Genomic DNA, 12,737 nt, shown 5'->3' on the forward strand with positions numbered 1-12,737 from the left:
GTCAGCCAGCCTGCCTTGGGGATGGATGTCTGGATTTCCTGAGTCAAAAGAAAAAGGAGAGTCATATTCACACAGATGCAAGCCTCTTTCCTGTCCCTTCTTCTCCAAGTAGGCATTAGGGTGCCTCAGGACCACTGAATCAAACACACTTGTCACCCTACGACCTCTCTTCTTTCCCTGTTCTCCATACTCCCCAGGACGGTGCCCTAGGAAAGGCAGGTGAGGTTGCCTTGAATGACTGACTGTGGCTCATGAATTCTCTCACAATGCACTCTGGAAGCAAAACCAGGGACAGGATTGCCCCCCCACCCCGATTTATACAAGAATCAAAGCTATGGCAATACTCCATGGAACACTCAAGAGTTGAAAAGGGGAAAGCAGGTATGCATTCCTCTCCAAACTCTCAATTAACCCCCTGACACCCGAGGAAGCCATTTTCAACTACTAGATCCCTTGGAAAAAACATTATTTCTCCTCTACTAGATTGGAAGTGGCCTATCTGAAGGTCCGAACTCTTTGGTTTCCTGTTTTCTTTCAGTGCCCCATTCTAAACTCGTGTCTAATCCTTGGGAAATGAATACCTTTTAACTTCATGTGAAACCAGTAGTTTCTCTTTTGTTTTAAGGTTATCTTTATTTACTTGGGAGAGAGAGAGAGAGAAAGAACAAGGTGGGGGGAGAGGGCAGAGGAACAAGCAGACTCCCTATTGTGCAGGGGGCCCAATGAGGGTCTCCATCCCAGGACCCTGAGATCATGACGTGAGACAAAGTCAGACACTTAAACAACTGAGCCATCCAGGTGCCCTGAACCTGTGACTTCTTTAGGCTCCCAGTCCCACAGTGAAATGGACCAGGATTCTGTTACGGCTCCTCAAGGAAACCACACAAATCGACTGTTGGGGTCAGTTCCTTTGGAATTGGAACATCAGGGAATCAGGAGCATTGACCAGCCATGACTTTGGTCAGTCTCTCTTCTCAGAATATGCTTTCACAGGAACCATTCCTTAAGCTGTTGAGAAAAGGCACATCACTCCATCATTTCCTCACTGTCCTATTTCTCTGACCACTAAGGTAAGGACCCAGTTGTCCAAAAACCCACCTGAAAGGCAACGGTGCTCCTCCTGTCTCTCAGTAGAGTCTTGGGAAGGTACTGGACAGACTCCACTGGAGGAAACTCTGGGTCTGTCATGCCTGAGGAATGGTCAGAAAAGGATACTTCCTTTCTTCCCTGACTTTCCTATGGGCCCAAGGTCACATGACCTTTCAGGCAGCTGATGCCCATCAATCTAATCCTCTTTCTTGTCAGCAGGGCCAGACCCAATCAACAATGCCTTCTTGAAGAACATTTTCCTGCATGGGAAAATCGTATTATTCACAGATCGTCTTTTCTGTATACTTTTCTCTGCCACAATTACACATTGGAGTCTAGGACTGTTTCATTTGAAATTGTTTTGTTTTGTTTTGTTCTGTTTTGAGGGAAAGAGAGAGAGGGAAAGAGTGGGAGCAGGGGCCAGGTGGGAAGGGATGAGGGGCAGATGTAGAGGGAGAGAGAATCCTCAAACAGACTCCCCGCTGAACATTGAGCCCAATGTTAAGCTGGAGCTCAGGACCCTGAGATCAAGACCTGATCTGAAAGAAAGTGCCAGCCACTTAAGCGAATGGACCACCACTTAAGCAAATGCCCCTATCCTTGGGATTCTCCAAAGAGAGTGGAGGGTCGAATGGTAGAGTCCTATCATCTGGCCATTCCTGACTGGAATCCAAGCGAGTATCTTTCTCCAAAGCACTCCAACAAGTACCACCACCACTAACCCAGGGGGAGAGCCTCCATTTCCAATCATGTTGGCCCTCTGGGTAGTTTCCCACCCTAAAATCGGCATGTCTGGGACGTTGTAGGGATGTTTGAATGGGCCTTTCCTCTATTCCTCATGAGGCTGCTCCTTGGGCCTCTGTGCATGGCCCTAAAGCCATGGCCCAGTCCCAGCCTGGTGCCTGGCAACCCTACCAGAGCTTCCTCCAGCCTCCACCTCGCCACACCCAATCTCATGGGGCCCCTAACAGTGCCCCACCCTTATGCCTTTCATCCTTACCCTGCCCCACCCAGACCCACATGCCTTCCTAATCCTCTCCTGCCCCAACTGGCCTCAACTCATACCTAGTGGCATAGGCCACTGCCCCCATGAACTCACAAGAATCCATGCTATGGCAATACGACATGGGGCACACAGAGTAGAAAATGGGAAAGAACCTATGCTTTCCTCTCAAAGTCTGAATTTCCCATTTGACACACGAGGGAGCCATTTTCAACTACAAAATCACTTTGCAAAACATACTTTCTCCTCTACTCGACAGGAAGCTGCCCAACTTTGGGTCTGGAATCTCTTCTTTAATGTTTTATTCTCAGGGCCCCATTCTTAACTCCCTTCTAATCCATTGGAGTTGAGGATCTTTCCACATCCTGGGAACCAGTTCCTTCTTTAGGCTTTCAGCGCCCACAGCCAAATGGACCAGGATTTTGTCACGGCTCCTCCACAACCCCACACTGATGAGACTGTGGGATGAAGTTCCCTTCGAATTACAACCTCAGGGAGTCAGGAGCATTGAGAGCCTTGCCTTTGACCAGTCACTCTTCTCAGAATATGCTTTCAATGAAAGGGTGCTTAACCCGAAGTGGAAAGTCACAACCCTTCATAATTTCCTCACTGCCTTATTTCTCTGACAGCTGAAGTGAGGACCCAGTTGTCCCCAAACCCACCTGAAATGCAGCTGTCTCCTCCTGTCTCTCAGTAGAGGCTCAGAGGTTTGCAGAGGGACTCCACTGGAGGAGACTCCGTGTCCCAGGTTCCTGAGGAGTGGTCAGAAAGGGCCACTTCCTTCCCTCCCTCGTCTTTTCTACTGACCTAATGTCACGTGACCTTTCAGGCACTTGACAACCACCAATCCAATCCTCCTTCCTGTCAGTAGGCCAGTCCTAATGTTGCATCCCTTCCTGTCCAGCATTTTCATGCATTCCATAGCATATGTATGTGCAGATGTGCTTTTCAGAATCCATATATTTTGTACGAATAATAAAGTTTTGAGGGTATGACTGTTTCTTTTCCTTTTTTTTTCTTTTTTTTTCTTTTAGAGAGAGAGTAAGAATGAAAGAACGAGCTGGGGAGGAGGGGAATCCTTTGCTATGTGTCCTCTTGGGACTGGCTCCTTTGGTCGTTTGTGTGGGGACTGAAATTGTGGGTCCTGACCAGTCCTCATGTGGACCAATGTGGCTCTATGTCTTTTCATCTCCTCCTTTTCAATTCTTTATTCTTGTCAAGGAACTGGCACTTTTTCTGCTCCCGGTTAATCTTTGTGTGATTTCCACCATTCCTCATGCTCCTGTCATCAGACTCACCGTTGTCTGGAATATATCCCTGTGATTTTGTCTTTTTGAATATTGATTTAATTCTTTTCGAATGAGAGAAAGAGAGCCCACAGGAGTGGAGGGAGGGGCAGTGGGTGAAGGAGAGAGAGAATCCTTGCTGAGTGCATAGCAAAACCCAGGTTTTGATCCCAAGACCCTGACCTCATGACCTGACCTGAAATCAAGAACTGGCCTGGTACTCTGCTGAGCCATCAAGGCTCCCCTGTTTTGGGGCTTCTTCTGTGACAGTCAGGGATGGAAACCGGGAATGCTATCACCTGGGCTTCCTGACTGGAATCCAAGCGAGCATCTTTCTTCCAAAGCAGTCCAACGAGGACCACCACCACTAACCGAGGGGAGAGAGCCTCCATTTCCAATCGTGTTGGCCCTCTGGGCGATTTCCTGACTTTAAGATTGGCGTGTATTGGACATTGTAGAGACGTTTGAATGGGCCCTTCCTCTATTCTTCATGAAGCTCCTCCTTGGGCCTCTGTTCATGGCCCTAGAGCCATGGCCCAGTCCCAGCCTGGTGCCTTGCAGCCCTACCACTGCTTCCTTGAGCCCCCACCTGGCCTCACCCAATCTCATGGGGTCCCTGCCATTGCCCAACCCTTATGCCCATCAGCCTGACCCCTGCCCCATACATACTCCTACCCAGTCCCTATCCTCTCCTGCCCCAACTGGCCTCAACGACTCCCCAGTCCCTTGCTCGACCTGGCCAAAGTGGCACCAGCCCCTCTTAGGACCACTCTCCATGTAGAAGAAACCAGATCTGGGGGCAGTGGAGGAGTACCTTTCACTGTTCTTAACATACCAAGTTGCATCCACCACATTTGGACCTGTTTCTTAAAGGATTAAAGTGTCCATTGAGTTGTCATCATTTCCTAGACAATCTGTTGGATTGGGATGTTCAATGGACAGTTTGAGATGAGATGATCTCTGACTTCAGTCGACTTAGCAATGCAGATTACCTTCCTTCATGGAGTGACCACTGCCAGTCAATCCAAGGCCTTCGTGGATCACACAGCTAACCCATCACCCTGTATTAGACACCTGTTCCTTGGTGACTGCCTTGGCAATGACAGGTTGTTTCTTCCTGGGTCTTGAACCTGCCAGCCTTCAGAGGAGGGTGACACCATGGGTCCTCCTGGCCCCCAAGCCTCAGACCTGGCCAGGGCCTTCTCAGTGGTGATGGAGGGCTTGGGATTTGCTCCAGAGAAAATTTTTACCATGTCCGGATTTCTGTGCCATCTATCTTTCTGTCTATCTGTCAACTGTCTTTGTACAAATGATCTTTTATCTTTTCTCTCACAATCGTATACCTATATCATTCTTTCTCAGTGATTGCATTGTATACATTGCATGTCACATTTCACTGTTTTGAGAGCATGTAGAATTATGAATACATCTTTGATAAATGGGAATGACTTCTCATAATTCTTTATTTTTATCTATATTTTAAGTTTATATTTCTCATTGTCATTGTTCCCTTAACTATTGGATAGATTATTTGTATTTTTAAAGTAGTAAGTTAAGGGGCGCCTGGGTGGCTCAGTTGGTTAAGCGACTTCCTTCGGCTCAGGTCATGATCCTGGAGTCCCGGGATCGAGTCCCGCATTGGGCTCCCTGCTCTGGCCCTCCCCCCTCTCATGTGCTCGCTCTCTCTCATTCTCTCTGTCTCAAATAAATAAATAAAATCTTTTAAAAAAATTATTAAAATAGTAAGTTAAGACATCTTATTAATTTCTAAATTTTGCCTAATGAGTTACCAAAATGTGGTAGTTTAAGAGAAGAAACCATATTCCCTCACAGTCCAGACGCCAGAAGTCCAAGGTCAAGATGTTAGCAGAGCCACTTGCCTTCTGAAGCCAAGTCAGGGAGAAAGCCCTGGCAGAGTGCACATGTATTTCTTGGTGTCTTTAGCAAAGAGCAGAAATAGACATTTATGTCTCCCCTTCCTAAGCTTTATACATTTTCAGAAATTTCTTTTCATCACAATTTACATAGTGCAACATCATTATTCGTTTTCTAACAGGAATTGATCATCGTCACAAGTATGAAATACTTCTCCAGTCCATTCAAGCAATTTCTGCAGACACTGCCCATTCTGAAAGCTGTTAAAGACAAATGGACCCTTTAAAGCCACAGGCTGAACATGAGTGCATTCCTCCCTGCATTTCAAATTTCCAACCTCATACTGTGTCTAAATGGCACAAGTCTACAGCAAATACATACTTAAACAACGGAACCTAAAGCTATCTTGCTGTAAAATTCCCAGAGGTAAAATTTAAAATTTAGTAAAATGAACATTGGATTTTTTTAAAGATTTTATTTATTTGTTTGACAGAGCGACAGAGTATAAGCAGGGGGAGGAGCAGGTAGAGGGAGAGGGAGAAGCAGGGTCCCACTGAGCAGGGGGCCCGATGCAGAGCTCCATCCCAGGACCCTGGGATCACGACCTCAGCCAAAGACAGGCAGTTAACTGACTAAGCCACTCAGGTGCCTCTGAACACTGGATATTTGATAGGTACTCCTATTGGGATGGAGCTTAAGAAAAAAATGTTCTCGGGCGCCTGGGTGGCTCAGTTGGTTAAGCGACTGCCTTCAGCTCAGGTCATGATCCTGGAGTCCCAGGATTGAGTCCCGCATCGGGCTCCTTGCTCAGCAGGGAGTCTGCTTCTCCCTCTCCTCCTCCTCCCTCTCATGCTCTTTATCTCTCATTCTTTCTCTCTCAAATAAATAAATAAAATCTTTAAAAAAAGAAAAAAATGTTCTCCAAAGGAGTGTGAAACCAGCCACAGGATCTACGGTTATAAATTCCGGGCCACACCTAGGTGGACAAACATATTTATAAAGATCTTCATGATCCCTGAATGCATCAATCATATTAAGAGAGTGTGATGGAATTTTAGAGGCAAAGCATCTGACAGTAAACTTTCTAAAAACAGGATGATCCTACATATATTCTGGCTGGTAGGGAAGATTGTCATCCTATGTGATCCCTGAGCTCCTTTAGGAAAATGATGCTCCCTATCCTAGAAAGCTAATGTCCCACACTTCTTGGCTCACTTGATATTATTGGGAAAGCAAAGTGGATATTCATAAGGGATTTCCTCTGAACTTGGCAACTCTCAAGAAAATCTTTACAGAAGGGTGTGATGGAAAGTAGGGAGGTTGAGAAAGTGCTGAAATGTGTGTCTGTCCATTGTGGGAGGGAGGGGAGGGAGGTGGGCTGGCTGGAATCATTTCCCCGCCTAAGGAGAGCGACCACACCCTAAATCCCTTATTCCAGTGGAGTGATTGGATAACCTTGTACCTAGTCACGTGGGCGGAGCGAGCCATAAAAGGCTGAGGAGATGGCCACACCTGTCATTTGGAGAGTGGCTCAGTGTGAGAAGCATCCCTCTGCAACCGGAGGCTCCACGTGGGGGATCTTGTGAACACTGTTCCTGGAGACATGGAGGCTGCTTCTCTCCACCACCAAGAGGGGTCTCAGTTCAATGTCTTTCCAAAACTCAAATCTTGCTGGTCAAATGTAGGGGGTGCTGAGGTCCACGGGGGACCCTCTCTGCCTGAGAAGCCATCACCACCATCTCACAGATGGTGCTACCTGACTAATGGTTTGGCTCCCACATCAGCAGGGCTGGCTCCCACAAAGAAACTCATGCATTGGAAGAGACCTTCTGTGGTTGGGGCTGGGCTTCAGAACCTGGGGAACACCTGCTATGTGAATGCGGTCCTGCAGTGTCTGGCATACACACCGCCCCTTGCCATCTCTATGCTGTCCCAGCAGCATGGAGAAACCTGTGGGAAACAGACATTCTGCATGCTGTGTACTCTGCAAGCTCACATGACCTGGGCCCTCAGCCATCCTGGAGTTGTGATCTGTCCCTTGCCAGGACTACTTGCTGCCTTCCACACACACAAGCAGGAAGATGCCCATGAGTTTCTGATGTTCACTCTGGGCGCAATGCAGCAAGCATGTTTGCCTGAGGACAAGCCTTCAGACCCTCAATATGAGGACACCACCCTCATCCGTCAAATCTTTGGAGGGTACTGGAGGTCTCAAATCCAGTGTCTCCACGGCCAAAGTGTTTCAAGCACTCTGGACCCGTACCTGGACATTAGCTTGGACATCGTGGCAGCTCAGAGTGTGAGCCAAGCTTTGGAGCAGTTGGTGAAGCCCAAAAGGTTGGATGGTGAAAATGCCTATCATTGTAGTACTTGTCTAGGGAAGGTGCCTGCTTCCAAGACGCTGACTTTGCACATTCCCTCAAAGGTCCTTGTCCTGGTGTTGAAACGATTCTCAGATTTCACGGGAAACGAAATGGCTAAGGACGTACAATATCCTGAGCACCTTGACATGCAACCCTACCTGTGTGAGCAGAGGGCAGGGCCGTTGGTTTATGTGCTCTATGCTGTGCTGGTGCACGCTGGGTGGAGTTGTCACAGCGGACATTACTTCTGTTTCGTAAAAGCTGGAAATGGCCAGTGGTATAAAATGGATGATGCTAAGGTCACCGCCTGTGATGTGACTTGTGCATTGAGCCAACATGCCTATGTCCTCTTTTACATCCAGAAGACCAAACTGGAAAGAGAACTTGTGAGTGAGTCACTCGGTGAGGGAGCCACATCCCTTGAGGCTGACCACTCAGGCTTGGTTGGGTTCCAAAGGGAGCCCAAAACCGACTCCAGAATCAAAGTTCCTGAATTAGAGGATCACGTGGAAGAGACATCAGTGCAACAAATCACATTAGACCAGTGGAGATTCCTCCAAGAACGCAACTGACCTAAGGCTGAATTCAATGTCAGGAAAGTAGAATTTGCTCTTCCTGCACATGCAGTCATAATTCACCAGTCCAAATATGAGATGTTGAAGAATGATCCTGAACAAAACTTCAACCGGCTCAACACTTTAGCCAGGAACATCGCATCTCAGAGGGCAGGGGACATGGGCATAGTCCCTTGTCTGGCACGGAGAGCCAGAGCTAGCAAGAAGAAGAACCAGAAGGGACAGAAGTCTAGGGAAGTAGTCCAGGGATCTCATTACTAGCTTGGGTGTACACGGGCCCCTCCCCCACAACACACACACATACACACCCTCATTCACTCACTCACCTAACTTGAAGATAGTCCCGGACAGGAAATATTTTGTGCGTTGTAGGTGTGCGTTCTGCACACGTGGAGAGACCCTATCTGGGTGTGTTCATGGGATATGGCATTCCACTTAAACTGCAGGATACTGAGATTTAAGGCTTGCTTGTTATGGGGATATTATTGGAGAGGTTTGGATTTATTACTGGATCTGTGTCTGTGGGTGAACCCTCCCTTCTATCAGCACAGGGGAGAAGTGGGGGCAACTCACAGCCTGAAAGGATCAGCGCAAGTGGGCAAACAGGCATGAGGGTGGAAACAATGCTGAGGGCCTGGAGTTGGTGTGAACACAGCTTTCAGTCACAGTCCCATCATCCCATTACTTACTTTCTGTTTATACTGAAAGAACATTTGCCCAAACGTATGCATGGGTGGAGTCTAGGTAAAGATGTGCTTAGAAATATACAAATATGCACCAACCAGAGGAGGAGTTAAAAAGAACCCCAGGAAAAAAAAAAAAAACACAAAACAAAAAACAGACACAAAAACCCAATCTCAGTGCATGTACACAAAGAAATGACAAACCACCGGGGCACCTGGGTGGCTCAGTCGGTTGGGCGTCTGCCTTCAGCTCAGGTCGTGATCCCAGGGTCCTGGGATCGAGTCCCGCATCGGGCTCCTTGCTCAGTGAGGAGCCTGCTTCTCCTCCTCCTTGCCTGTGCTCTCTGTTGCTGTCTCTCTCTTTCAAATAAATAAATAAAATCTTTTAAAAAAAAGAGAGAAAGAAATGACAACCTACCATGAAAATGGATGAACTACGGCTATACATGGCTGCAGACAGAATTTTTAGGGACAGTGATTTGCATGAAAAAGTAAAGAGCAGAATGTAACAGAGTAACTGATAAATGTGCAAAGTTTTTTCTTGCACAATATACATATTGTGAAAAGTGGACACATATATACCTGAACATTTGCTAATTGGTTGAAAATGATAAAAGACAATTAAATGCTTATTTTTCAGGAGATAACTGCATCCAGCCTGATTGGATCATGTTGATTGAATTAGGTTCCCTTCCCAATCTCCCTTCCTTGAGACAGGAAAGATGGTTGGCAAGGACCCTTCTCCCACAGGGAATTGCTCAGCATCCCAGTACCTGTACCTTTTGGGGCAGAGTTTGCTACCACCCCCCTATCTGACAATCAATATTATGTCTTAGGCATTAGGTATAAAAACATCTTTCTTTCTTTTTTTTTTTTTAAGATTTTATTTATTTGCGAGAGAGAATGAGAGACAGAGAGCATGAGAGGGAGGAGGGTCAGAGGGAGAAGCAGATTCCCTGCTGAGCAGGGAGCCCGATGCGGGACTCGATCCCGGGACTCCAGGATCATGACCTGAGCCGAAGGCAGTCGCCCAACCAACTGAGCCACCCAGGCGCCCCTGAAAACATCTTTCAACAATTTGTCTTTTTGAGTGTGTATGTGTGTTCCAGGGAAGAGGGTCTACCTGGAAGAAGGTGAGAGTCAGGGGCCACACCCATCCCCCACTCCCTGTCCTCCAGCCCCATCTACACCGAACATTGTAGTGATGACTGACTTGTCACTCTTCCTGCCATCTTCTCTGCTGTCTCAAGGGAGGGAGATTGTTAAGGGAACTTAATCAATGTGATTCAATCAGGCTGGATGCAGTTATCTCCTGAAAAATAAGCATTTAGTTGCTGTTTACCGTTTCCAAGCAATTAGCAAGTATTCACAGATATATGTGTGGACTTTTCACAATATATATTTTGTTCAACTAAAAACTTTGCACATTTATCAATTACTCTACTTCATTCTGCTCCTTACCTTTTGACCCAAATAACTTCCTGAAGAGTCTGTCTTTTGCCACGTGTAGCTGTAGTTCATCCAGTACCATGGTAGTTTGTTATTTCTTTGTGTAGATGCACTAAGTTTGTCCAGATGGTGCATATTTTGTATTTCCAAACACATCTTTACCTAGACTCCATCCATGGATATATTTGGGCCAATGTTCTTTCAATATAAACAGGAAGTAATGGGATGATGGGACCATGGCTGTCAGTCATTTTCACACAGACAGGGGTTCCTCCACATTGTTCCCACCCTTCATGCCTGGATGTCCACTCCCTGGGATGCTTCTCTCACTGAGCCAGTCTCCAAATGACAGGTATGGCCATCTCCTCAGCCCTTTATGGCTTGGTCCACCCACGTGAATAGGAACAAGGTCATCCAAACACTTGATTGGAAGAAATTTAGGGTGTGGTCACTCTTCATCTGTAGAGAGACCATTCAGGCCAGCCCACCTCCCTCCCCTCCCTCCCACAATGGACGGACACACATTTCAGCGCTTTCCCAACCTCCCTAACTTCCATGCACTCTTCTGGACAGGTTTTCTTGAGAGTTTCCAAGTTCAAAGGAAATTCTTATGAATATCCACTTTGCTTTCAGAGTAATATCATGTGAGCCAAGGATTGTGGGACCTTAGTTTTCTAGGGTAGGGAGCATCATTTTCCCAAAGAGCTCAGGGATCACATAGGAAGACAATCTTCCTCACCAGCCAGAATGCATGTAGCACCAACAAATTATTTTGGCAAGATTACAGTCCATTGCTTTTCTCCCAAACTTTTTGAACTCTCTCTAATATGATTCATATATACAGTGATCATAAAGGCCTTTATAAATGTTTTTCTACCTAGGTGTGGCCCAGAAATTATAACAATAGAAATCCTGAGGCTGGTTTCACACTTCTTTGTAAAAACACCTTTTTTAAGCTCCATCCCAATATGAGTACATATCCAAAATCTAGTGTTCATTTTGCAAGATTTTAAATTTTACCTCTGGGAATTATGCAGCAAGATACCTTAGGTTCTGTTGTTTAAGTATGTATTTGCTGTAGACTTGTGCCATTTAGACACAGTATGAGGTTGGACATTGAAATGCAGGGAGGAACGCACTCACATTTAGCCTGTGGCTTTAAGGTGTCAGTATGTCTTGACCAGCTTGAATGGGCAGTGTCTGCAGAAATTGTTTGAATGGATGAGAGAATTATTTTGCACTTGTGATGATTATCAGTTTCCATTAGAAAATGAGTAATGCACTATGTAACTTGTAATGAAAAAAAAAGTTTCTGAAAATGTATAAAGCTTAGGAAATAGAGACACCAAAGTCTATCTCTCCTCTTTGCTAAAGACACCAAGAAATATACGAGCGATTTGCCTGGGTTTTGTCACTGATTTGGCTTCAGAAGGAATGTGGCCCTGCTGGTATCTTGGTTTTGGGCTTCTGGCCTCCGGACTGTGAGGGAATAAATGTCTCAAGCCACTGAGATTATGGTCACTTGTTATGCATCCCTGGAAATCAAAAAGATGTCTTAACTAGGATGCTATTTATGACATTTCAGTTTTTAATTAAAAGATTTTAAATTGTTCAAATGGATTTTAAATTTGGAATGATTTAATCAAATGGAGTCAGTTTTATTGTTTATTTGAGTCTAAATTGAGTAGAATCTTAGGTAAAATGCAAATAGTGCATGCGCCCATGAGCCATGAAGCAAAAAACCACAGAAAAATCAACTATAGGTCAACCACAGAAATTTTGATATCCAACATTCTCTTCCTGGAATTACATCTGCATTCACACACACACACACACACACACACACACACACACACACTGTTTTAAATGGATCTCATGAAAGCATCCAGAAGCATCCATTCAGCTCCCTACATGACAGTGGCCAGCACCTCCTGGATGACCTTCTGCCTTGTGTTCCACCCACACCTGAGGAAGTCCACAGGGGAGTTCACAAGAGGGTGTCTTGTTCGGTGCTCTCTGACCAGCAGGGGGTGATGCTGGCCAGCAGAAGCATTTCCTAGGCTCCCAGGAGGACTTGACATTGTGCAGGTGCTCAGGTTGGTAGGTCTGCATCTCCATGCCCTGCAGCTGCAGCCTGAGCATTTCCTGAGGCCCTAAGGGGACAATGAATACTTACAAAAGGTCCCGGGACCAGGGATTCCCTCCGTGTGACTCTAATTTTGGCACTGCTGAACCCTGAGCTCTGAGCTAAGGTAGAGAATTTTGAGGGTGGCTCAGGCACCTGGTAATATGTTTTCCAGGATTTTAGGATGGCAGGGGCAGTTCCAGGGCACGAAAATGGAATTAGAAAGATTGTCCTGGCTTGAGTGAGCCAAGGAGATCTGTCTGGTTCTTCCAGCTGTACAGGATATGGG

At 46.2% G+C, this 12,737-nt stretch overlaps 1 protein-coding gene across 1 annotated transcript; it reads left to right on the forward strand.

The window, feature by feature from the left end:
- Positions 1 to 6,856: 6,856 nt before the first annotated feature.
- Positions 6,857 to 8,452, forward strand: LOC118009822 (ubiquitin carboxyl-terminal hydrolase 17-like protein 6). Its single transcript, XM_035003845.1, is given in 1 exon segment — positions 6,857 to 8,452. A coding segment is annotated over 1 exon segment (1,596 nt).
- Positions 8,453 to 12,737: the final 4,285 nt, after the last annotated feature.

The sequence above is a fragment of the Mirounga leonina genome, unplaced genomic scaffold (assembly GCF_011800145.1).
Source record: "Mirounga leonina isolate KUSES-001 unplaced genomic scaffold, KU_Mleo_1.0 Mir_128, whole genome shotgun sequence".
In the NCBI taxonomy this organism is placed as follows: Eukaryota; Metazoa; Chordata; class Mammalia; order Carnivora; family Phocidae; genus Mirounga; species Mirounga leonina.